General features: G+C 52.8%; 1 protein-coding gene across 1 annotated transcript; it reads right to left on the reverse strand.

The window, feature by feature from the left end:
* Nucleotides 1-4,954: 4,954 nt before the first annotated feature.
* On the reverse strand, nucleotides 4,955-25,468 carry NYNRIN (NYN domain and retroviral integrase containing). The gene is made up of 9 exons (XM_065940928.1): nucleotides 25,399-25,468; nucleotides 25,044-25,258; nucleotides 15,966-16,618; nucleotides 14,335-15,849; nucleotides 13,257-13,387; nucleotides 13,025-13,121; nucleotides 11,099-11,200; nucleotides 10,776-10,877; nucleotides 4,955-9,618 (listed from the first exon to the last, which is right to left on the reverse strand). The coding sequence occupies exons 2-9, from the start codon at nucleotides 25,239-25,241 to the stop codon at nucleotides 6,747-6,749; spliced, it is 5,670 nt and encodes a 1,889-aa protein (XP_065797000.1). The 5' UTR covers nucleotides 25,242-25,258; nucleotides 25,399-25,468; the 3' UTR covers nucleotides 4,955-6,746.
* Between the last annotated feature and the right edge of the window lie 1,394 nt (nucleotides 25,469-26,862).

Raw genomic sequence — 26,862 nt, forward strand, 5'->3', positions numbered from 1 at the left:
ATAAAAAAGTTTATAATCCTTATACATGTGCTTTACCAAAATGTTTGAAGCATGTAGAGAAGCTGACATATTATAATGATGATTCTATTGAAATGTGTAGGAAGATTTAAATTTGCGGTCAATGTTTAGATAATTTGATTTGCAAAATGTATAGATTTTGACTTGGTTATATAAATAGTGTTTAAATATATAGACAATTTTTGCATAAGTAGTTTTGTGAAGTAAATAAATTAGACAACAAATAAAGCACAGATGGTGGCTAGTGTTCCTCTTCAGGCACAAAAATCTCCTAGGACTTTAAGGAACCTAAGAATAGAATCCAACTGTCCACCTTCCCTACACCCACGCCCTGGCAGCTGATTGCTACAAAGAAAAGTCCTGCTGAAGGATATGCTGTGGTTCTAAATCCATGGTCTCTAGCTGCCCCTGGTCCTCTATCCTCCCAGCAGTTCTTCTGTGGTTTTCTTTGCCAGCTTCTTTTCTCATCCTCCCCAGAATCCAGCTGAAGACTTCTGTTCTGTCCTTAAACCTCTTACTCCTCCAACTCTGCCCCCACCGCCCGCAGCAGACTCTTCACTCTGCTTCACTGAGAAAGCAGAAACCCCAGGAGAGACCCTCCCACCAGCATAAACAGAAACTCACCGTCCTCCTCATTTCTCCTTCCTATCTGGCTCAGTAGAAGTCGTGTCCTTCTCTCCGTCAAGGCGGCTATCTCCATCCACCAGTCGTGGATTCTGTTTCCTGCAAACATAGCCTTTTCTTTTCCTCTCCTCCCTCCTGTAGGTTCGATGTCTCCCTCCCCTCTTCCTCCTTCTGTTTAGCTGTTAAATAGACTCAAATCTCTTAAATCTAAAACAGAAAGAGATGGATGTGGAAACAGTGGTAGACGTGTAGTTACCCTCAGCTTTATATGCTAGTGAGCGTCACCTCTCCTCCCCTTTAGAGCCAGATATCTATGCGCACAGGTTGCTCACCCCTTAAGTCAACTGTGGCCTCTGCTGCTCTATCTGAACTGCCCTCAGCTGGTCACTCAGGATTCCCGCGTCACTAATGTCACTATCGTCTAGTCCACTGTCGCTCAGGCTCTCCCTAACATTTGACCCTGTTGGTCACCCGCTCCTTCTAGAAGCACTCCCCTGCCCCCACTTCCCTGACTGCACACGCTCTGGGCTCTCCCTCCAACTCTCTGTTGAGGCCTTTTTCAGGCTCCTGTACCCTGGCCCATCTCCTAAATGTCAGTTTCTCTCGAGGTTCTGTCTTAGAATTCCTCTTGTCCTGAACAATCTCAAAAGCAGGAGTCTCCATCTGACTCGTTGTGGAACTTCCACTTTTTTTTATCTCCAGAACCTCCCTCCTAAATCTCAGACTTGTACATTGCCTATCCCACCTTAAAGTAAACCTGCTAAAATTGGTCTTTCATCCCTAAATCTGTTTCCTCCTTTATTCTCTGTGTCCAAAAATGGACCATCCCTGTTGCCCCAAGGAAATACCAGCCACAATCCTTCCTCCCTCTCCCACAACCCCCTTCCAGTCACTCACCTCCGTCAGTTCCACCCATTGTTTCCCACCCATCCTGGCTCAAACTACTGAAATCCCAGATAGAGTTCTAGGAAATCTTCCTAACTGGCCCCTTGACCTTTAGTGAATCCGTTCTTCACTCTGGGGTTGCCATAGTGATCTAGTTAAAAGAACTTCACTGCCTTAAAGCTCTTTAGGGGGTTGTGGGGGAAGAGAGAGGGTCTAGAATCAAATCCATATTCCTTAATGAGATTTTTTTAGGTCCTTTGCAATCCAGATACTGCAATCTCCTTCGATTCATTTTTCACCATCTACAGGAATGTAGAAACTTACAAAATATCACCATTTATTAAGCTGAGGGAAAATGGCACCCCTTATGTGTTGGGGGACATGTAGCTGGTACATTAAATTAAGGATATGCAGATTATGATCTGCTAAATGAGGAGGCACAAGCCACCACACAGGATCAGCAAGTAACTCCCTCGGTTGCCCAGCTGGGGAAGTAAAAACCTGCAGTCGTTCTGATTGAAGGTACAGTACAATCCACAAAGGAAGTAAAATTGAAAGACTTGTTACTTACAGACCCCAGAAACCAGGAGCAGGGAAAGGGAGGCGATGAGCAAGGGGAAGGGCAGTGCTCCGACACAGTTCACATGTGAACAGGCTAGCAAGAGCATATTATATTAAAGGTGGTTGGGGTGCAGGTCACTAACTTTACACAGGTTCAACTCTAAATGGTCATTTTCCAAGGTACCCCAGGAAAAGCAAGTGATAATTTGGGACAGGAATCCTAAACTCAAGTCCTTATCCAAATGTCCAGACTCTGGGTCATTATACTGCAAAATGCCTAAACAGCAACTCGAAATAGCTTTTTTCTCATTATGGCTCAGAAATCAAGGGCATGGCATTTGAGTCAAAATTGATCAGGGCCAAGAGAATTGTTCTTGGACCCAACTAAGTAGACCAGCTCTGTTTTAATTTGTAAATTGTCTTAATCTGGACCAAACTGAAATGGAGAAATCTTAATATACATTATACTAATGTATATTAATAGAATACATTAACAAAAGATGGAGAGGCCATAGATTAGTGGGGAGAAAGTAACTCTAGCAACAAAATGAATATACTTGTGTGACAAACAGTGAACATGGTGGTGAAGGTGGTGGGCATTGGAGCCTCTCACTTAGTAGCTGCACATGACCTTCAGCAAATTGTTCAACTTCCCTTTGCCTTATTATCTTCCTCTACAAAACAGAGGAAACATTGTATCTATCCCACAGGATTGGAAAGCACTGACCAAGTATCTAATATATGTAAGTTACTGTTACCATAGGAACTAAGAAACAAGTCAAAACTGATTCATGTCCCAAGGATTCTTGGACAATCTTTTTACCATGGGTAGGATTTTTGTATTGTTTTATTGTTGCCATTTACTGTTTTAATGCTTCTTTCTTTCAGATGTGTTCACTTTTACCCAGAAACACAAGGATATCATAAAGAGTCCCTAGGAAAACACGGTATATAGCAAGGCTTAGGGGCGCCCATCTCACCAGATAGTTATGTATTAAAAAAAATTTTTTTCATTGGAGTTCAGTTGACTTACAATGTTATGTTAGTAATTTAAGTACTTTTTAATGTGATACAGTATAGAATGTTGTCTATATTTTGTTTATGTCTGGGACTGTCTGTTGGGTTTGTAATTTCTGTGGTTGAGACTTGGGAAACTCAGCTGCCAGTGCCCCAAATGAGAAAAGGAAATTGTGATGGTATAAAGGAGAGAAGCAGTGACTAGTGGTCTGCAGTGTCCACAGTGGTCAACTGTGGGACCATCTTCTTTATTTGCTCCTCTAAAAATAGGGGGAATCTCAAATCAGAGTCTTGTAAATTGTTCAACAGCGAAGAAGGGAAATCTCACCAACAGGAGGCTCATAAGCCAATGTGTGTAAAATAGGAGTATTGCTTAAAGTTTTCTTGAATAGAAAGTAGTGATTTTGCCAAGCCCCTTCTGGATCAACTTCCTCTTAGGAGTTATGAACCTTTCTCTTGCTGCCCCGTCCTAAGAGCACATGCGTTATTTTCAGTGAAGGGGGTCAGGGAAGACAAGACCCCTCTGGATCATGTGTGAGCGGAGGCTTCAGGCTCCTGTGCTCTGGGCTCCTACACCACGCTACTTCCCTTACCACTCTGCACTGTATTTGCTTGTTGAAATGCCTCCCTGACCTGGCAGTGGGCCCCAAAGGGGCAGAGACCATGCCACTCCCATTGTCTCCACTCACTTCGCACTAGACAGGGCCTGGCACACAGTAGATGCTCTATAAATACTGAGTGACCATGATCATATGAGCTGGGGAGTTCTCAGGAAGGACGGTTCCTTCCTGTCTCTTGATCCCCCACCAGTGCTGAGTGGACAAGTGAGAAGAGCAGCAAGAAGCAGACACCTGAAGTGTGGAAGCTTGGCCAGGGTTAGGAAGGTCTCTGAGCCTGAGGGGCAATAACAGCCAGCGTTCTAGGACAGAAAGAAGAGAAATATGAGCTGTGTGATTGCTTTTGTCTGTTGTGGCTGCTATAACAAAACCAACAGAAATTCAGTTTTCACAGCTCTGGAAGCTGGGCGTTCAAGATCAAGGGGCTGGCAAATCAGGTGTCTAATAAGAGCCCACTTGCTCACTTGCAGATGACCATCTGCTCTTTGTATCCTCAAGTGGTAGAGAGAGGAGCTCCAATTTATTTCTCTTCTTACAAGAACACTAATCTCATCTTGGGGGCTCCACCCTCATTACCTTATCTAAACCTTATTACCTCCTCCTCAAAGCCCCACACCCTAATGCCATCTCACTAAGGGTTGAGATTTCAACTTATAAATCTGAGGGGACACAAACACCCAGTCCATCCCAGTGATTAAGGCTTACTCCATACCCCGCACCACAGGAGCCAATCTTTGCATGGATTATTTCATAAGATCCTTGCACCACCCGTAATTCAGAAATTGTTAGCCTGCACTAGACAGATGAGGAGACCAAGACTTCAGGAGAAGACCACATAGGTTGCAGCCATGGAGTCAGTATTCAAACCTAGTTCTACTGTGTTTCTGACACAGCCAAGTTGTTTCAGTATGGATGCCGTTCTTACACCAGCCTTCATTCATCTTCATTCCCATCTGCTCAGCTGTGTCCGACTCTTTGTGGCCCCATGGACTGTAGCCCGCTAAGCTCCTCTGCCCGTGGAATTTTCCAGGCAAGAACACTGGAGTGGGTTGCCATTTCCTTCTCCAGGGGATCTTTTCCACCCAGGTCTCCTGCATTGCAAGTGGATTCTTTACCATCTGAGCCACCAGGAAGCCCATAATTGAGTCTAAAGTTAAAACAAACAAAAAACCTGGACATGAGCTCCATTGTGATCCATTTATTGACAAATCAAATGGAAAAAAAAAAAGGTCACAAGCAGGTATATCATAAATGTGGTTAACAGGGGAATGGGTACAGCACTGTGGAGGGAGAATGAGGTTGAACAGACCATCAGAGGGAGGACGAGGAAGGGAAGAAGAGGGGGCCATGCAGGGGAGGAGGAGGGGGAGAGAGGTATCAGCTAAAAACCCCACCTTTCAGTGTCTCAGCTGTCACCCAATCATTCTTTCCTGGACAGAATTAACAGCTAGAAATGGTTTAAGGGCAACACCTAAGTAGTTTGTCTACAAGATTTGGGAGATGGGGAGTTGGAGGGAAGATGGGTACAGGATTTTAAGAGCCGCTCTCACTTGAACCCCCACCTACAGTGAACAGTGAACTAAGCAGCTTAATCCTGGTCCCAGCTCAGCCACCAACTCTGTATGACTTTGGGCAAGTCACTTCCCCTTTCTGGGCCTCTTTCTTTGGCTGTAAAACAAGCAAATTGGACTCGATGGCAAGTACTACTCTGGCTCTAGCAATATCAAGTGTTTTGGCAACATGAGCTAGGCAAGGAGACCGGCTCAGCTTCGGAGAAATGAAACTGCACAGAGGCTCAGCCAGAGTGACAGTGCTGGCCCTCACCTCGAACCCTCTCTGTTGGCGACAGCAGCAATCCAGAGGGTGAGTGAAGGCACACACCTGTGGGAGACGCACTCTCCCAGTGAGTGATCTCTGCAAAGAGTGGCTGGGGGCTGGCGGGGGGCGCCAGGATTGTCTCTACACAGAAGGCAAATCCAGGGGACTGGGGCGGGATGGGAGAACCCAGACAAAGCAGCCATACTCTGTAGGGTCCAGGGATGCAGCGCACGGGGTGATGGGAGGAGGGGGCTGTGGGTTTCGGGGTGGGGCTGGAATGAAGAGCCACGCCAGCACCACACTGTGCCAGACTGCTCATTTCAGTGACCCCCCGCCAACCCAAAACAGAGGCCTGGGCCCCTTGGTCTAGTCAAAGCAGCTCTTCAGGTAGAGATGCCACACTTGGCATCGAGATCCTTGACTCCTGTAGGGTCCATGTCCTTAAAGCCAGGGTCAGGGAGTGTCTCCATTGGCTGGAGTCAAATGAGGTAGGCTGACTCTCTCCCCCTTGCCCTTCCGGAGCCGACGGGCAGGACGAGCCCACCTGGCTGGCATCCTCCCACCTAGCCTCCCCTGAGGCTCTAAACCTCGGGGCCCAGGACTCCCAGTCCTTCCTTGATCGATGGGCAGGCCTAGCCTGGCCTGAGAAGGCGGTCCATGAGCCCGAGGATGGGCGCCTCTCCTTAGACTGCATGGATTTGTTTCAGCTGTTACGGCTTCAAGGGCAAAGGTTCCCCAAATGGACAGACGGGGGAGGAGCCCATATCCAGGGTTTCTGTTTGACAGGGGAATGTGGTTTCAATTCTGAGGTCCAAAGCCACACCATTTCATGGTAAGGACAGCCAGGAGTAAGATTCCGGGCTGTGCGTGTATGTGTGTGTACATTCTCACTTGGGGAGAGACATTGAACCCGGCCTACCTCGGGAAAGGAACTCTGCTCCCCAGGGTAGAACTGCCAGAGGCCCACATCCGATAGCCTTCAGCAGATTCTCCCAGTACCCCATACTGGGGAGATGTTTCATAGGGACGCTGGTCCCCAGTTCAAGGCAGTTCAGCAAAGCTTTGTGAAGTAACTTCTCTACAAAAGGCACAGTGAAGAGTCCCGGGGGTAGGGGTGGGGAGGCTGTGAGAGCGTGCCTGGGGGCAGGGGGAGACCTAGCAGCAGCAGCCCAGGACCCTGGGAGGGGGCTCCCCCACTGCTCCAGCTCACTGCTCCAAGACCTTGAAGGGCAGCGGGGTGACGCTCTTGGCAAAGGGCTTCATCAGACTGCTAGGATAGATGCAGCCAAGCTTCTCCGGGGTGGGGAAGCCCCAGACCCTGTAGAAGGACGGGCTGAGCCGGTCCCCGACATAGAAGGGGCCCACCCACTTGGCACTGCTGCCGTTCCTGGGGAGGGAGAGCACGAGGACCTGGTCCCCCACGTTCCACTCCCTCTCCTGCCTCTCACGCCTGAAACGCCTGTTCTCTGCCTTTTCACTGGTCTTCTCGGCCGCCCTCCAGTGGAGCTCCAGCAGCTCCCTCGTGAGCTGTAGCAGGAATAAATCCATCTTGAGCCCTTCAATGTTCGCACTGCTCATCTCCCACCACAGGGGCTCGGTCAGCCTCTCCTCGGCCCCTGTCAGGATACGGAAGGGCGAGGCCTGGCTGGAGGAGGCCCTGAAGGCCAGGTGCAGCAAGGGCAGGCAAGCCGCCCACTTCTTGCCATGCAAGAAGATGAACTCCTTGAGGGCCCTCTTGAATTCCCAGTAGGCCCCAGAGCTCGTCAGGCAGGGGAACTGGAGGTCCCTGCTCGGGGAGGCCACGTGAACTCCCAGGGCAAGCCCACAGCTCACCAGGACGTGGCGGGCAAACTGGGGGCCCTGGGCAGCCTCCAGCCTCACGGGAATGCCCCACCTGGCGAACACATGCTGAAGCAGCAGCTGGGCCACCGCCGTGTGCGTGTAAGGCTTCAGCGGGAACGCCTCCACCCACCGGGTGTTGGGGTCAGCCACGATCAGCACGTGCTTGTGGCCCTCCTCGCTGACGGTGACCGGGCCCACCACCTCAATCTGCAGGTTGGCCCAGGGGGCAGTGGACCTGAGGGGCCACAGAGACTCAATGACCTTCACCTCACTGCCTAGGAGACTCCGGGGGATGCAGAACAAGCAGCTCCTGCAGTAATGTCTCACGTGCTCCTGCATCCCTGGCCACCACCCCAGCATCCGCAGCTTCCTATAGGTCTCCTCGGGCCTCTGGTGGGCCCCCATGGGGCCATCATGCACAGCGAAAATCAGGTCCCTCCGGAGCTGCCGCGGGACCACCCAGACCCTGGGCCTCTTGTCTCCCTTGAACATAAGCAGGCCGCTCTCCTTGTCGAGGCTGAGGGAGCTAAAGGCAGAACTGAAGGGTGAGGAGTTGGATACCTTCTGCCCGGCCTGCAGCTTGGCCATGATATCGGCCAAGGTGCTGTCGCTCTGCTGCAACGCCAGCAAGTCGGGCCGCTTGCACAGGGTACGGGGAGTCACTACGGGGGCTGGCACGTCGTTTGGCAAATTCCAACACTGATCGCCCCCCTGGGCACCCTCCTTGGCTAGGGTATCCACCGTCACAGCAAATAGGGAGCCCCGGTAGGAGGTTCGATAAATGAACGGGAGGGACGAGAGGCCAGAGGTGAGGTCTATGATGTAGGAGAGCAGGCTTGGGTGAGGTAGTGGGGTCCCGTCGGAGGAGAGGAAGCCCCGAGCCCTCCAAAGGGGCAGGAGCTCCCAGAGGACGCTGAAGATCCAGTTGCAGTGTGTGAGGAAAACCACGGGCATGTGGGACTGGCCAAAACGCTCCAGGCCACAGGCCACGGCCGCCAGGTGGGCATAGGTCGGGGTGTAAGGGGAGCAAGAGAAGGAGAGAGAGACAGGGGGGCTGGTGGGAGACAGCACATAGAGACCGAAGCCAGCACACCACTCATCCTCCCGATAAAAGCAGTACCCCGACATGTGGATGCAGACAAAAGTGGACAGGTCGGAAAAAGGAGGCAGAAGCTGGAAAAACCGAGGCATGGAAGCCGTGGGAGTCAGCAGCCGGTTTTTCCCCAGCAGGCCCTGGAGAAGGGTCAGTTCCAGCGCTCTCTTGCCCTTGTCCTGTACCAAGAGGGCCCATCTGATCAACCACGCTTTGGCAACCCTGCGGCTGTCCCAAGCCTCAGGGTCCACAGAGGTCCGGGAGGCGTAGAAAAGGTCCAGGACCACGGGGGTCTCCCCAATGTAGCGGGAGAAATGCTTGAGGGCCCAGGCCACGGCGTAGGGGCTGTCTCCCCCTGACTGTGGGCCCTCACTGTCCTCGTCGGGGAGGAGGGGTTTTGAGGTATAGGCTACAGGGTGCTTCCTCCCCGAGTGCTCCTGGTATACAACGGCCGTCAGGGCCACTTGGCTCACCGTCACCTCCAGATGGAAGGGCAGCTGGGGGTTGGGGACGGACAGGCAGAGAGCGGACACCAGGGCTCGCTTCAGGGCCAGGAAGGCCTTCTCGTGCTCCAGCTCCCATCGCCAGTCCGGCTTCTGCTTGAGGAGGCCGTGCAAGGGCGCCACAAGGGCTTCATAGTCGGGGATGACGTCCCGGTGGGAGTCTGTGAACCCCATAAAGAAGGAGAGGGCGGTGAAGTTGCTGGGGATGGTCAGCTGGGCCAGCTGGGCAAGAACCTGCTGGCAGGGAGCCTTTCCATCCCAGGGGATGCCCAGCGAGGGAGAGGCCACCGCCGGCTGGAGATCAATGTCCAGGGCCTCGTCCTGGGGGTCGTGGAGGCTGAGGCACCTGAGGATTTCCTCTGAGAGGGAAGGGCACTCAGCCCTGAACACGGACATCAGCGAAGAGTCCAGGTCCTCCTCCTCCTCAGCCGGCTTCTGCATCTCCTGCTCCTCTCTCTGCTCCTCGTCCTCTCTCTCCTCCTCCTCCTCCACCTCCTCCTCCTCCCTGACTTCTTCCACATTCTGCAGACTTTCCAGGGGGCCAGACTCTCTCGTGTCATCCCTCAGCTCAGAGATGCTGGCCGAGCTGGGAGGAAGGGTCTTCCACACCTTCAGGAAGTTGCCAATGTCGGTGTCCAACCTACACGGAAACAGCAGGGCAGAAGGGTCTGTTGGAGGAGGTGGGGGCCAGCCTGCCTGAGAGCCACCTGTGGTGAAACTAAATGGCTGAGTGCCCCTGAGGCCAGGTCAGCCTCCCACACAGCACAACCTGCCCACAGATCCTCCTCCAGGCCCAGGGTCCACTAAACCGCAACGTCAGATATTCATCTGGGCTTTGAAGGTTTACTTAATCAAAATCTTATTGATCAAATGACATTTCCAAGCAGTTTTAAGCCAGCGGTTTGATAAGAATTAAATGACTGGTCCTTCCAACCAGACTCTAGGGTGAGCAAGCCAGGGGAGCTCAAGAGAGGGAAGGAGGCCTGCCAAGGGGCTTAGGTGAGCACAGCGCATAGACCTTGGCCACAGCGCTTTTCTTCAAAATGGGGAACGGGGGGACCTGCCCCAGGAAGCAGTGCCCCGCCCAGAAGGTGCTGACCACAGTCCCCTGCTGGACCCAGGGAACTGGGAGGCTCAGAGTGGGCAGAAGCAAGAGGAACTGAGTTACTACACATCAGTTCTGCCAGCATCAGCACAGTGAACTGGGGCAAGTACTTGAGTCTCAGATTCCTTGTCTATAAAACAAGGATAGAGATCACATGTGTCTAACTCAAGCTGTGAGGGTCAAAGGGGGAAAGACACATGGAAAAAATTCCTCTTGGTATATACTCCAGACACAGCTCCCCCTGCATGCAACGAAAGAAGAACAAGGTGGTTCACCGCAGCACGGGTGCCCACAGCATAACACGGAAACTGTCAAATGGTCTCCCATCAGACACCCCGTAAACCTGTCGGGCACTCATGCAACGGAATAGAGAATGGACGTTAAAGCCAGCCACATGAACTAACATGGTGCGCACCTGGGAAAAACAATAAAAAATCGGGACAGAAGCCAGCTGGGGAAGGATACGTACAGTACTAAAGCATGCGTGCAAGATTGTGAAACTGTAAAACCATACTGTAATTAGTTTATGGATGCGCAGGTGTGGGTGGAAGTACAAAGAACCTGAAAAAGTCAAATCGCCCTGCTCAGTATTAAGCACAAAACAAATGTTGGCTAGCACCACGGGGAAGCTTCCAGTCAGTCCCAGGAGGAGCTGGGAGGTGGCAGGGGCTTGGGGAGGTCCAGCCCATTACCTGTTTGGCTTCTTCAGAAACTCATCCAGGGTGGGGCCATCACGGCCCAGGGGGTCATCCGGCACCATGAAGAGATTCCCCGCAAAGGTGAAGGGCAGCAGGCTGGGCCCGGGACAGAGGAAGAAAGGTCACTATGGAGCCCTTGACCCACCCATACCCTATTGCCAGCTGGCATCTCCACAAGAACTGAGACCAATATATCCTCCCAGCAGGTGCTGGTGAGCACCGCTCCAGGGCCCCTCTCCCTGCCTCCAACTCCCCTGCCAGGGGCTGTCTGGCACCCACGGGGAAGGAACAGCCCAATCCCATGAAAGCCGCCTCACCGGTCTTTGACCATCAGTTTCTTGGAATTATTCATCAGGACGTGGAGCTGCTCATTGGTGACGATGATGCCATCTGTCTCTTCTGCCAGCTTGACCATGAACCTGCGGGGAGAGGGGGAGTCGCTATGGACCCAGTACCCAGCCTCTCACCTCCCCAGTCCTCTGAGAAACTAAATTTGTAGCTTCCTGTTGAGAAGTGTAGGACGAAAACACTGCCCCTGATAGTCAGGGAGCCAGGGCTTGAGAGCCCACCCTCGTCTATGCAGTTAGCTGGAGGGCCACGAGCCCCAGGAAAGGCAACCTGAGATGCACATCCCCCAACTGTCTATGCAAACAAAGACCCCTATTTTACACAGGCATTCACATACACATGCTTAGACACACACACAGAAACCACGCCTTGTCCACATCCACACATGCCTCTTTATTGCTTCAATTTCCATACCTGTCGATCAAACATAAGGTACCTACCCTCGATTGCTGTGAGAATTAAACTGAATGAAGCAATACACTTAAGTGTCTAGCTCAGTGCCTGCTACACAGCAGATATTAATACCCAATACTCCACGATTATTCTTTACCAATTGACAACATTCATGTACATGCCAAGACACACTTATATACATATGTATGCATCTATACACATGTAAAAATACCTACCTGAGTAAACAAATCCATTTTTCCACGGATCACTTCTTGAAAGAGGGCTGTGACCAGGAAAGAAAGCAAAGGCTACCTACTTCTCAGCATTTGCCACAGCGAGCCATTCTGGCAACTCCGACCATGCAATTCCAAAAGTGCCCAGCAGAGGGCCCTTCTGCAGAAAAGCCGTGCGTGCTAAGTCGCCTGTCTTGTCCGATACTGTGCAAACCTATAGACTGGGGCCAGCCAGGCTCCTCTGTCCATGGGATCTCCCAGGCAATAATACTGGAGTGGATTGCCATGCTCTCCTCCAGGGGATCTTCCCGAGCCAGGGATCAAACCTGTGTCTCTTAAGTCTCCTGTGCTGGCAGGCAGGTTCTTTACCACTAGCGCCACCTGGGAAGCCCCGCGGAAAAGCTGTCTTCCCTCAAACCCAGGCCTGAATTTAAAAGGCACTTAAAGACCTTATGCAGAGGACCAGTTATTGAAGGAAAGATGCTTGAGCTGGCCCACCCAAACCTGAAGGCTGAGTGGATATCATGTCTTAGGGAGGAACAGAACTTCTCCCTGCCCTGCATGGGAGGTGTCTAAGGGAAGCCAAGACCTGTGCCTGCTGGGCATCCACTCCAGCCCAGGGCCAGTGAGCTGGGAGGGCCTTCTCTGCCCCCAACAGAGGCAGCATCACAGGCTCCCCTGTGCACACTGGACGTGCAGTCACGTTGAGTGTGCACCGAGGATTGACAAATAGGGAGTCATTCGGCCTTTAGCTAGGAGGCAGGGGCAGTCTGACTCCATTTTCAGAGCCAGGGCTCCAGCCACACACACACCTCCTCCCAGATCCAGGGTGGTGGGAGGAAAAGACTGCAGCAATTCCTTGAGAAAACCTGAGCTTCAACCCAAACTGGCACCCGAATCAGCAGCTGGGGGAAGCAGCTTGCTTGAAGCACCAGGAGTCACTTGGGCTAGTCCCATCCAAAGACAGTCGAGGGTTTCAGCCCATAGTTGATGGGGGAGGAAAGCCTATTAACTCAGAGAAATGGGATTGCCGAGTCCCAAATTCAGGAACAGTCCCTGGACTTGAGTAGAACCACCTTGGAGCCATTTCCTCTCTGTGTTCCTCCCCTCTGCCTACAGAGGGCCGGTGCGCCATACTTCCCTCTCTCACATGACCCTCTGACATGTCGGCCTCCATCTCCCCAGAGCAGATGAAGCAAGACTCCGCCTCCCACATCAGTGCAGCCCAAGCCCGGGGCCCCACAAGAGAAGGCCTGCAAAGCCACACACCTGTAGTCGTAGGTGGTGATCTTCTTGCCGTTCTCGAGCTGGGAGGGGGTGATTGAAAGCATCTTGAGGGAGTGTAGCTTTGTCAGAAAGTGGCTCTCTGGAGATGAAAGGCAGAAGAGGCAGAAGCAATGGTCAGAGGAAGCGCTAAGAGGAAAAGGCTCTGATGGGAACAGAAAGGCAAGAAGGAAGGCGTGCTGACACTGGAAGGGCTGGGGGGCAGGGGACAGCTCACCTCTCACCCTCCGATTCTTCTTCAGCTGCCAGGTGGGTATAAACACGGTGACCTCTCGGTGTCCCCGGTTCCAGAAATACTGCACCGCCATGGCAATGCCCCGGCAGGAGAAGAAGTGCTGGAGACCGTGCCTGGAGGTGGGGTTAGGGGTCAGGGGTACCAGTGAGCGAGCAATTTTCTGCCCTAGGAATGGCCCGGCCTCTCCACCCCTCCTCCAGAGCCAGCCCGGGACAGCACAGGGCATCAGAAATGCCAAGGCACCAGCATCAGCACCAACAGTGCCCTCCCCCGTCCCTCCCTCATCAAACAGTTACCACCTACTGGGTCCACTCACCTGCTCGTGCGTGTGTGTGTGTGTGTGTGTGTGTGTGTGTGTGTGTGTGTGTGTGTGTGTAGGGGCCTCCAGGGCAAAAGGAAGAGGGCAGCCTCTACAACCAAAGAGCTCAGTTTAGGGCTGGAAGCAAACAAACATTTGCTGACCACGACTGTGTGCTGGCAATGTTCTCAGCACAGATAATAACTATTCTATGACATGGGCACATGAAGACACCTTGCACGTATTTATGCTGACATATATATACGGCAGGAAGTGCTGTGCAGGGAGCTGGTCTCTACAGGTTGGCACGGTTAGGAGAATCTTCACGGAGATCAGTGCTGGGCCTTCAGGGTTGGGCTGAAGATTTGAAAACTAGGGTTTACGGCCCCCTGCTATGTGAGTGAGGCAGGCTGAAAGGGAAAGATTGTGGGCCTGGGCAGATCTGAACCCAAAGGCCGGCGGGGTCCCTTACAGGCTCTGGGAGCTTGGGCAAGATCCATCACTTCTCTGAGCCTGTTTCTGCCTCTATCAAGGAAGGAGACCAGAAATCCACCTTGGAAGGCTGCTATTGCGATTCCGCAAGCACCACCCAGCATGCGGTAGCTGCTCAACGTGTGCCTTTCCCTCCCCTCTTTCCCCCACTTGAACCCCATGTCACCCGTATACAGAGATCGAGAAAGGAAGCCCGCAGTCTATCACCCCAGGGATGCCCTGCCTGAGCTGCCGGCAGGCCCAGTCCACCCCAGGCCCATGCATACTCACACCATGGCCACGCTGCTGCCGTCAATGACCACCCGCCGCAACTCCGGGTTCCCGGGTTCTTCTGACAGGTCCAGCTCGAAGGGTGTATTCAGGGCCTCGTGGTACCTCTGGAAGCTGGTCACTGTGTTGCTGGCCTGTGGGTGGCGAGTCGGCTGCCTTGGGGTCCCCTCCCAAGCCCCCAGGAGCCCCTCCACCTGAGGCTGGCGCTTGCCACTGGGAGTCGAAGTGCCACTGCACGATGGCCCCTGACTTCCAGCCTGCCCCTGGCCCTTCAGGAAGGAAGCACTGCCCCTGGACGGAGGCTGGCCCTCACTAGTGGGTTTGCCTGCATCCAGGGTGGACCCCGGACCTGTGGGCGCCTTCTGAGCTGCCGGCGTTTTCGGAGTTCTGGAAGTCTGGGGGGCGGCAGGGGCTTTGGGAGCTGCAGGTCCGGTTTTAGGGGCAGGCCCAGACTGGGCTCTGGATGTCTGGGGACCTGCAGGCGATGTTTTTGCTGCCTGCCTTTTCTGAGCTGTGGGAGTTTGGGGAGCCGCGGGCACTGCTTCACCCACAACTGCCTTTTGTGCTGTGGGCCCCACTTGAGCTGCTGGCTTTGCTGGAGCTGAAGGCACTTTGGGGACTGCACGTTCCTCAGGGACTGCCGCCGTCATCTGGGTTTCAGGCACTTTGGGGGCTGCAGGCAGCACTGGACTTGTGGGTGGGGTTTGAGCGGTGGGCATTGCGGCAGCCACGGGCACTTTGAGAGTTTCAGGCACTGTCTTAGAGTCAGGTCCCGAGGGAGCTGTCAGCCCCCCTGGAGCAGCAGGCATGCCTTGCCCAGAGGGCGGAACTGGGACGGGCTCCTCTTCTGGCCCCTTACAATCCCAGGGCATACTTTCTTGATTCCCCAGCTCACTTCTGGCTTGGAGCTGGGGTGTAGAGGGCAAAGGTGGCCCTATCTGTGGAAGTCCTGGGATGGACTTATCCTTTACCCCTGAGCCTCCTGAGACCACCAGTAAACTCATGACGTTTTTAGGGGTCTCCGGCCTTGGGCAGTTCTGTAGGGCTGCCTCTCCTCCCGGCCCGCCGTCTGGTGTACAATCTGAGCTTTCCACACTGGGCAGAGGAACCAGCTCCTTCTGTTTCCATCCCAGGTTTAAGGGCAAAGGATTCTGCCCTGGCAGCTTGAACTGAATGGGGCCCAGTGGCCTCTGCCAGAAAGGGAAACTAAAGCATGCCTGGGACAGGAGCCAGGCCAGGTGAAGAGAATGCAGTTCATTGATCCTCCAGAAGGTAGCAGCAATAGCCCCTGGCCACAGGGGTGCAAAGGTTGGCCCTGGGGTCCAGGCCTTCCAGGGTGAGCACACACTCAGGGCCGATACTGGAGGCTGGAGCGGGAGCTTGTCTTCCCCTCTCCGGACCTGCCTCTGCTGGGACGAGGCTTGGGTGTGATCCACGGGGTCCTGGCTGCTGCCGGCTTGCACTGACCCTTCCTCGCGAGCACAGTCCATACCACCTTGGTTGTTGGAAGTGACCCTAGAGGAAACCCGAATTTGTTGGAAAGGTGGGAAGGTGAGTTAGGTCCCAAACTCTTTCCCTGGGGTTGGGGTGCAGAAACAGGAGAGAAGCCAAACTGATTCTCCAGAACTTACCGGACCAGCTGGTTTGCTGTCTCCTGCTGGGTGTTCGAGCCTGGGGTACCTGAGATTAGGGCCCCTGTGGCTCCCAGGCTGGTTAATCTCTTTGAATTTTCTGGGCTCCCCATCTCCAGAAAGGGGCCAGGACCATCTCCCACGGCCGCCATGGTTGGACCTTCCTTTTGCTGGTGGGTTGGGCAGATCAGGAGCTCAGGGTCTGAATGAGAGTCGGAGGTGCCGATACGGCTGAGCCACTGGATGATGTCCTCCTTGCCTGCGGCATCCCGCACCAGGCTCAGCAGCAGCTCCTGGACCGCCGGGGGCAGCTGCAGCAGGTCCCCGGCATACTGGTCACCACGGATCCAGACCAGGGCCCCAAACGCCCGGGTCACCTCGGCTTCCCAGATGCCGCGGGGAGTGAGCAAAGGGGCCGGGCCCCAGCGCAGCCGCCCCACCAGCTCCTCCAGCCAGTTCTGGGTCATGATGAAAGACTCGGTCAGCCCGCCCACCATTAGGGAGCCCGGGGGGCCGGGCACCAGGTAGGCCAGGGTGCTCCAGCACAGGCAGTCCAGGAAGAGGCCCTGGGCCCCGAGGAAGGCGCAGTGCAGAGCCGCCGGGTAGCGGACCTCCTTCCATAGCTCCGGGTTGCACAGGCCCTTCAGGTACTCCTGCAGCCAGTGGGGAGACATGAAGGAAGCCAGCCGTCAGGGGCCTGTCACCGGGGCTCACTCCCCTCACTAAGCACGTGGGCTCCCCCTGCTCGCCATGAGCCAAATGACCCATCCCTGCCCCCAACTCCTGCCCAGGGTCCAGCCCTCTCTCTCCCTGGTCCTGCCTTCTCACACTCTCCTCTCTTCCCAGGGAGCTTTGACAGATGCGGGAGGGGAGTACCTGCGCTTGGAGTCAAGGGTTCTGGTTCTAGTTCCAGCCTGCCCTCAATACGTTAGGGTTACTGTGAAAAATTTATCACCTTCTCAGGGGCTCAGACTCCTTACCTGTAAAAAGCTGGATTAAATGAGACACTCCCAAGGGACAGTCCTACCTTGGCATTCTAGAATTGTGCAATAGCTGAGGGGAGGGAGATGGCACATGATTGAGTACCCTCCAAGTTATTAACTCTCCCTGTGCCTAGGTTTCCTCATCTGTAAAATGGGGATAATGGTTTCCCCCCTTATTAGGCTATCAGGAAGTTTCAGTGAGTTAACACAAAGGAAGTGCTTCGCTTGAGCCTGGTACAGACTATTCCCATTTTGCAGGCTCAGAAAGGCCATATCGCTGACCCAGGGACACACAGTCAGCGGACGACTGGGTGAAGACCACAGCTGCATCTGTCTGACTCTGAAACCAGAGCTCTTTCCACCTCCTCGGGTTGACTACAAGTGACTATGGGGTAATCCTGTGAGATTCTCATTAATCCCCCTGCAGAAGGTCTCTGGCACAACCTGTAACTGTAACCATGGTAACTCTGTTGCTCAGAGGGGACAGAGGAGAAGATAAGTCCCTGGTCTGGTATCCAAGGGATCCCCACAGATATACACAATGGTTGAGCCGGAAGGGAGGCCTCTGGCTGTCTGGGCACCAGGTCCTCATGTTTCCAGGGCTCACACACTCAGTCTTTAGAGGGCATTGGGATGGAAAAGGTTGGGTTCTTCCACTCTCTGACTGAGTTCCACCAGCATGACCCCATGAGCTCCGAGGAACCATGGGAATTCCCTCTTAATCAGCCAACCCTGACGACTGCATTCATCCTCAAGCCCCTCCTCACCCCTGTGTCATTGATAATCATCCCTCGCACTGTCTCCCCCTGACAGATCCATAAGCAGCAAATCTCCATTTTGGATCTCCAACAGCCATCCCCAAGACCACATGGGGTTCACGGTATTCAGACCTATAAGAGTTATCCCACCTGGTCAGGTTCACCCTTGCTAGGTGGTGGGTGATCGGGGTTGCTCAGGTCTGAGCTTACTTCTTCCACGTGGCCCAGGCCATGGGAAGATCCCACATGCCATGGATCAACTAAGCCCATGTGCCACAACGACTGAGCTGGTGCTTTAGAGACCAGGGGCTGCAACTACTGAAGCTGGCACACCTAGAGCCACCTTGTTCTCCTGTGAACAAGAGAAGCTACTGCAACGAGAAGCCCATGCACTGCAAACAGAGATTAGCCCCCACTCACCACAACTAGAGAACAGCCTGCACATAGCACAGCTAATAAAGAAATAAATAAATAAAATTTAAATATATATTGGAAATGAGGTAATTTTCAAAATAATAAATCTGAACTGATATTTATTGAGTACTTGCTAGGTGCCAGGCTCTTTACATACATTAACTCGTTGATTCCTCTCTCAGACCTATATGGAAATCACTATCCTCCCCGTTTTAGGTGAGCAAGAAAGGACATATGTCTGAGGTCACAAAGACAGAGGCTGGGACACTCAGGCATTCTGACTCCAAAGTCTGAGGTCTTAACCATGATGCTGTCTATATATATGTGTGTGTTCTCAGTCATTCAGTCATGCCCAACTCTTTGCGACCCCATGGACTGTAGCCCATCAGGCTCCTCTGTCCATGGAATTTTCCAGACAAGAATACTAGAATGGGTTGTGATTTCCTACTCTAGGGGATCTCCCTGACCCAGGGATAGAACCCGAGTCTCTTGCATCTTTTGCACTGGCAGGCGGATTCTTTACCATGGAGTCACTAAGGAAGCCAATGGCGAGTTAGAGAAAAAACAGATAAAGAAAAAGGCATTTACATCCAGAAAATATCGGGAGCAAATTTCCTGCTTTAAGCCAACCCAGACCTTTTTCTCCAAGAGGAGAAGAAGTAGAGAAGATGCAGGGACAAAGTACACACAGAAAAATGTTGTGTATTTGTTAAAATATATTGCCCAGTGTCCTGTGAGTCATCGGTCAATGTGTCAGTTAAATAAAAATAATACCACCAGACAGCTTACTACTGCTGTATACTTTATCAGTCCTGACTTAGGATTCTTCTTTCTCATCAGTCAGATGCCATTCATTGTCTGCTTTCCAGAAGCACACCAAATTACACTGCAGAATACTCAAAAAGCTAAAAAATAAATAAATAAATAAAAATGGCAGCACCAAAAAACTCCAGAATTAGGAGTGAAGGAGAACATTTTCTTTTCTTTTTTTTTTTTTTTAAAGGAGAACATTTTTTAAAGAGTGGACTCAGGGGACTTCCCTGATGGTCTAGTGGCTAAGACTCCATGCTCCAAATGCAGGTGGCCTGGGTTCAATCCCTGGTCAGGGAACTAGATCCCACGTGCTGCAACTAAAAGTTCACGTACCACAACTAAAGACTGATGATCCCACAAGCTGCAACTAAGAACCAGTGAAGCCAAGTAAATTAAAAAAAAAATTAAATAAAAAGTGGACTAAGATAAAGTTGTTTGAGGAGCAGTTAGATCTGGGAGCCCACCTACCCCACTGCACAAAGGCTGAGCAAGTACCACCCTACCCACTGAAGTTTGTTCTGCAGAAGTTGATCAGTGTACTTGAGAGTGTGTGTACCACACAAAATCATGGAGGGAGAGAGGAAGGCCAACAGTGAGGTCTACAGTGAGCAATGAGTGCAGAGAAACTCCTTCTTCTCTTTCAGAGATTCAGCCACAGTAACCAACAATGGATGAAGACAGATACCCACACAAAAGGGTCTCTCTGGGGCATCTCAGAAGAGTGAGGGAAACTACAAACTTCCAGAGAGAAAAAAACACTTCACATCAAAGGATCAGGGACCAAGAATAGCTTCAGATGTCCCCAAAGCAAGAAGTCAATAGATTAATGCCTTCTCACTTCTGAAGGAAAATAATCTTCCATGTATAATTCAATACCAGCCAAACTGTCAATCAAGTGACCTTCAGATATGCAATGAAGATGCACAGATATGCAACCCCAAGAATTTATTTCCTCTAAAGCCTTTCTCAGGACGCTACTGAAGAGCATTTTCCAGCAAATCAAGAACGGAAAAACCAAGAAAGGAGACCCAACTTAGCGAAAAAGCAAAGACAATCTCCAGAATGACTGTGGAGAGAAATTTCAGAATGTATTCATCCATTCAAGAAATCATTACTGAGCATCTAATATGTATCAAGCATTGTTCTGGGAGGCACAGAGGACAACTAATTCAGGTTGAAGAGTGGAATTCAAGAAACAGGAAGGTTGACCTAAGTTATCAGCATGATCTTTAGCACAGCACCATCTTTTTAACTTAATGACGCTACTGACAGACGTGCCCCACCAACCCAAGACAAAGACACAGCGTTCAGGAAACACGGCGTTTAACAAAGAAAAAGGGCAAGAGGATGCCAAGAATGACAGCAAACAGGAGTCTCAGGATGATAGCCAGGCAAGCCTGACCAGACAGAAAGAAGGACACCCCCAGGAAAAAATCTATAACAGGCCACCTTGAATCAAAATCTTATCCTTGCAGAAAATTATAGTGAGAAGCTACTGAAAGTTATAAGAATTAGCAATCGGTACAAAGGAAAACAAACAAACAGGAAAGGTGTTGAGCTCTTTACCTCAGAAAAATTGAAAAGTAGGATAGAAAACCTAATTAGAGTACACTTCAATGTTTAGATGTGAGTGATATTTGGATGGGCATAATGTTGCAAATAATAAATACAGATTTAACAGAAAATGAAATGTAGCTATATTGGGAAGAAAAAAGGGATGGCAATATAAAGGAGCTAAATCCTCACCTATAATGAAAGTCGCTCAGTCGTGTCCGACTCTTTGCGATCCACGGACTATACAGTCCATGGAATTCTCCAGGCCAGAATACTGGAGTGGGTAGGCTTTCCCTTCTCCAGGGGATCTTCCCAACCTGGGGATCGAACCCAGGTCTCTTGCATTATAGGTAGATTTTTTACCAACTGAGCCACAAGGAAGCCCAAGAATACTGGAATGGATAGCCTATCCTTTCTCCAGGGGATCTTCCCCACCCAGGAATCAAACCAGGGTCTCTGCATTGCAGGCAGATTCTTTACCAACTGAGCTATCAGGGAAGCCCCACCTACAATAATAGGAAGTAAAAAGGTATCTAAAATTAATCCAAAGATACAGGATCTACGTATTTTTTAGGAATGTGGAGATGTATAAATGCCAGAACAGATATTTTCCACAAGGAAAAGCACAGAAGAGGGAGTTGGCAGGACAAGACAGGGAATCACTGCATTATCCTGTGGACTTTTAAAAATCTGCTGGACTTTTAATCTAGGTATTATTTTGATAAAGAAAAATTAAGTTCAAAATAAAAGAGGGAATTCCCTGGCAGTTCAGTGGTTAAGAATCCTTGCTTCCATTACAAGAGGGTAGACTCTCCATTCTCCAGGGGATCTTCCCAACCTGGGGATCAAACCCAGGTCTTTTGCATTGTAGGTAGATTTTTTTACCAACTAAGCCACAAGGAAGCCCAAGAATACTGGAATGGGTAGCTTATCCCTTCTCCAGGGGATCTTTGATCCCTCGCCAGGGAACTAAGATCCCGCATGCTGCAAAAACTAAATAAAAATAAATGTAAATAAGCATCTTTTTAAAATGAGAGTATAATTGCTTTACAATGTCGTTTCTGATGTACAAAACATGAATCGGCTACACATATGCAGAGTGGGAGGAACTGAGAGAGTACACTGACGTATATACACTACCATGTGTAAAATAGCCAGCCAGTGGGAAGTTACCATAGAACACAGGAAGCTTAGCTCTGTGCTCTGTGATGACCCAGAAAGATTGAATGGGAAGGACGTGGGAGGGAAGCTCGAGAGGGAGAGAGCTAAATATATGTGCAAGCATCTTTTTTAAAAAATAAATAAAAACAAATAATTAAAGGAGAAGGATCAGGTGCTCACAACACAATTAACGCATGCTGGTAAGTTGTGGGCAGCCAGTTGTGGGGAGGGCAGTCCTGATCTGTAGCATTTTCCAACTTCCGTGATGTAACTACTCCCATCCTGGCTGACTTCAAACTGTCAATAGGACTCCGCTGGCTCAAAAACTTTCAAGACTTTTCAACAATGGGTCAGCAGGAGCCAGGTTCAGCACACCCCTGGCCACCACCAGCTTTCATGGCTCACAGTCACTGTGGGACAGGAACAAGCCAACCCGTACCTGACAGCCAAGTCCAGAGTCAGCAGAACACACCCTGTCCCTCGGCTCCCCATCTCAGCCTCGAGCTCCCCATCACCTCATTCCATCGTCTCCAAAAAGAGGAGCCGCGAACTGTCCCCTGCCCTCTCAGCATCCGACCCTTCTTCACACCGTTGTCAAGAAGGACAGAAGAGCTGAGCAGGGCTTGTCGCTGAGAGACTGGGATCATTACCTAAAACCTCTCCTTTCTACTTGCTGATTTCACCTCAGAAAGGCCACGCCTCCCCAGGGCTTGTTTTTGCTGTCTAGGAATGTGATTTCCAGCAATGCTTTCATTATTTTTTAAATCCCACCACAAGAAAACTACTTAAAGGTACTTTCGAGTTCTACGGAGATTTCTTCGAAAACCAGTGCATATAATAAACACACCCAAGTTCTTCTCCAAAGAAGCCCGTACCCTTCTTGACCACTTCTCCCCTCACTGACAGGACATCCATCACCCCTTCTCCATCCCACAAGCTTCAGTCTCACTGAGCTCTCTCTGCCAGCTGGCTATGTATATCAAATCACTGTCAAGGTGCATGGTTCTGTGTCCTTACAGCTGGGACTGGGGTCAGCCACAGCACCCCTACATGGAAACCCCTAGACAGCCTTCTTCTTCTGTGCTCAGTCATGTCCAACTCTTTGTGACCCCATGGACTGTAACCCGCCAGGTTCCTCTGTCCATGGAATTTTCCAGGCAAGAATACTGGGGTGGACTGCCATTTCCTCCTCCAGGGGATCTTCCCAACCCAGGGACTGAACCCAGGTCTTCCAAATTGCTGGCAGATTCTTTACCACTAAGCCACCAATCTGCTGCTCAAGACATCCTTATACATGGGAAATTTTTCTGCAGCAGATCGCTGAACCTTAGAAAGCATTTCATCCAAGCCTCTCACTTCACAAACAAGGAGACAGACTCAGGGAGGGAAAAGAACTCATTCAAAGTTATACGGCTAGCTAACCACAACATTTACTGACATCTCTACCCTGTAGCTCTCCACATTTGCAAAAATAAGCGTGCATTATTTCAGCTGACTCTTGACAACTGTTCCATGAAGTGAGTATTAGTACTTTGTTTTATAGATGAGGAAATAAACTCAAGAGAAGGTCAATGATTTGACCCAGGTCAGCCAGTTAGAAGGTAGCAAACCCCAATCTCCAGCTCTTTCCACCACACCCGTCTGTCCCAGTAGTTAACTTGGTGACAGCAAATTGACCCCAGATCTCCTACTTCTAGAACAAAAACCTCACCCTCCCCACGTTCCCTGCCCTCCTGCTCCAAAGCCCTACTCATCTCTTCTTTCTGCTCATTCTTTACAATAAGGGAGGGAGTTATCCAAAACTCCTCATGTTGTTTCCATCTTAAACTGTGCTTTTCTCCAGGAGAAAACAGGTGGGAAAGAGACGAAAGGATGGGGGCGGGGTGGGGGGGATTGGAGAAAGCCACTGGCTACACTAGCAGGGCCTGGGGTGTGAGGGAAAGTCAGTGACCCCAGGGACCCTGAGGCAGCAGTGGGAGCAGGAGCAGCTGAGCCTGGAGAAGCTGATAAAGGATGTAAGCAGGGGTCAGGGCAGCTAGACACCCCCAGTCTCACAAAAGGGTGAGTGGGTGTCTTTCAAATTAACAAAAAGATTAAGACCCCCAAACAACCCAAAGGCTCCTTGTGCTCACCCACCTATCCCAGCTACTGAAAAGTCTGCATCTCCAGGGCTCCTGCACATCTGCTATGTGGGCAGACACCCTCCCCTCCCCCAGCACCTCTGTTAGAAGTGAAGAAACTGCTGACGAAGCAGCTCAGCGGAGGGGCTGAGGCAGGAACTTTCTAGCCTGCCTGTCCACTGGCCAGCGTGTTCTGGGCCTCCCCCACCCATGGCCTTGACCAATTAGGATACTGGCAGAGACCCAGCGGGGGAAGGGGAGTGTGTTGGGGTGGGGTGGGGTGGGGTGCATGGAGGAGAAGGGTGGTCTGGGGCTGAGGGAGGCTGCAGTATTCCTACCGGGAAAAGATAAGATAAGGGAATCTGGGCGAAGAGGGAGACCTTGGCCATGACTGGGGGTCAGAGGGAACCTGAGAGGCCCAAGTGGAGGAGAAGCAGGGGAGAGAAGCTAGAGCCAACGCAAGAAAGGCACACGGTGACCTGGCCTGCCCAGCATCCAACCCCACACAGCAGGCCCTTTCATCTGAAGCCCACAGCCCTCCTCCCAGAGGATTCCCACCCATCCCCAAAGCCTGCTGCCTTCCAGAGCAGCTGCCCCTGAGCCCCTGCAAGAGGCCGCCTAGGGCATCAAGAGTGCGGGGCGCTTGAGCCCAGAGCCCCTGCCACCCCCACCTACCCGACCCGAAGTGTTCCAGGAGGCCCCTGATGCTCTCCAGTCCCCAGTACCTCATCTGTAAAATGCCAGCATTTCTCTAGCGGAGTCTCTAATGGCCCCTCCAGTCCCAGCACTCAGGCTCCGAGGCGCAGCCCAGGATTTAAGGAGACTTACAAGAAAGCAGAAAGACCTGGGCCTTCCAGCCTTTGGGTGGAGAACAAAGAGGTATGCTGCACAGACTACAGAAATACCAGACCTTAAGTTGCTCCCCTGATGGAGGAATAGTCTGTAAACGCGGGCCTCTGGCCAGGGAAGGCTCCTGGGGGGACACACGACGCAGAGCCTTTCTCAACACACTTGAGGGACCGAAGTGACACGCAACAGAGGGGTGGGGCAGAAAAGAAAGAAGGAACCAGAGGGAAGGACCCAAGGCTGCAGATGTGGAGAGGCAGGGCATGGCCCAGTACCTGCCCGCCACACTGCCCGGTCCAGGTCGGGGCGCCTCTGGGGACCCCTGTCTCCCCGGGTTGGGAGGGGGGAGGGAGGAGGGGGAGGGAAGGCGGGCGAAGGGCGGGAGAAAGGTCTGGCTGGAAGTGATAGAGGAGGCCAGACGCTGTTTACCTTGGCTTTGCCCATGTTCTCCCTGGGTCCCTCGAGCTGCAGCCAGAAGTAGGGGGTGTCCGGGCGGCTCTGGAAGGCGTTCAGCTTGACCCTGAAGATGCGCTGCACTTGCAGCCGCTGCCGCTGCACCCGGGGCTTCGACTTGGTCTGCACCATGAACCACTCCTGCGCCGGAGGGTCGCCCCCGGACAGGAGCATGGCTGCCCCGCCCGCCCCTGGAAGAAGGAGCCGACAGTGTCACCGGCGTCCCCGGGCCGGAGGCGCCTAGGCCACGCCCCCTCCTCCGGGCGGCGCGCCCCCGCCTCGGCCTGGGTCCCCCCGACACACAGCCCCCACCCCCGGCTCGCGCACCCACCCGCCGCGGCTCGGGCGCCCTTCCCCCGGAGCTCCGAGCCTTTCGGCGGCGGCTCCCGCGACAATCTCTTCCTGCCAGGGGTTGCAACGGGGTGGGACCGATCGGGCTCCCGCCGCCCTTCCCTCCGCCCCCAGCCTCCCCCGCTTCACCGCCGCGCCAGCCCCTCCAGGATGAACTTTAGCTGCGTCTGCCCGGGAGCTTAAAGGGGCGCGGAGGCAGGCGGCGGGGCGGGGGAAGGCGGGGAGGGAAGGGCGGGGGCGGGGGTCCTGAAAACCTCTGCCTTCCACTCAAGTCTTGGGCCCAGAGCCAGAATCCGGGGATCAAAGTGAATTTCCTTCCACATTCCCCTTTCCCCAGCGGGAGGGGGAGGAAGGAAGGGCACCCCGGTGGGGGAGAGGGGGCTTGGTTTCGGGGACCCGGCCTTTCTCTGCGTTCCTCCGGCCAGCCCTGCCGCCTCCTGGGCCTCCCTAGAGAACCGAGAGCCGCGCCCCTCCTTCCCTCGCAGGAAAGGGTTAAAGGAGAGCAGGGTGGGGAGCCTGGGAGGCTGGGGCCTGAGGAAAACTCCGGGCCGGAGACCGAGCAGGAAGGAGAGGGTGAAAGCGCCGCCTCCGCACCCCCCCTCCCCTAAGTCTGGGGACAGCCTGGGGCTGGCAGGCAGCCCAGACCCTCCTGAAGCCCCCAGGGCTGGAGGGGCGGGGAGAGCGCCCGAGTTTTCGGGAGTTTTCAGACTTGCGCTGTTTATGAAAGCCTTTCTGAGCAAGTTTGAGCTAAGCCGAGAGGGGAAGCTTTAGGATGGGAGTGAGGGTCTGGTTGCTGACAACCTCCGAGGGTTCCCTCATCCCCTGACCTGCAGCCAGGCAGCTGCTAGGCCTCGGTGGTCCGGGACCAGCCCTGGACTGGGGGGCTGCCGCCAACATCCCTCTCTGGAGGCATTCCGGACACAAAGAACACCTTTGCAGCCCCGTGGCCTGAACAGAAGCCGGCTCTGTGGAGGGCAGAGTCTGCATCCTGGGCCTCCTGGAACTTCCTTTTCCAACCCCAAACCCAGAGCCTCTGTCTGACAGGCGTGAGCGTACCTATGGGGACAAAGGGCAGTGGGCGTTAGGCCTGCCATGGGATGTCTGGACTCAGGGGACATGGCACATTTCTGTACAGGTAAAGAGCCAGGGGCACCCCCACTGCAAGGAAGGGGCAGGGGAGAGGGGCCCACACCCAGTGCCCTGGTCTGGATTCAGCCCCTCCTGTGCCACACCTCCACTCCTACTCATCCCTAGGTTGGAATCCAGAAAAGGGGATCTATGTCATCTCTGGCTCCAGGGCCTTCTGCTCTGCCAGGTCTGCTGTCCCTGGGCTGCCCCTCCAGAGCGCCTTGCAGCAGAAGACCCTCCAGTGGAGCTTCCATCTCTCTCCACTCTTCCCACTTCTAACTGCTCTCCCTTTATCAGAAGAAGCCCCTGCCTGCTT

The sequence above is a fragment of the Muntiacus reevesi genome, chromosome 7 (genome assembly GCF_963930625.1).
Source record: "Muntiacus reevesi chromosome 7, mMunRee1.1, whole genome shotgun sequence".
Taxonomy (NCBI): Eukaryota; Metazoa; Chordata; class Mammalia; order Artiodactyla; family Cervidae; genus Muntiacus; species Muntiacus reevesi.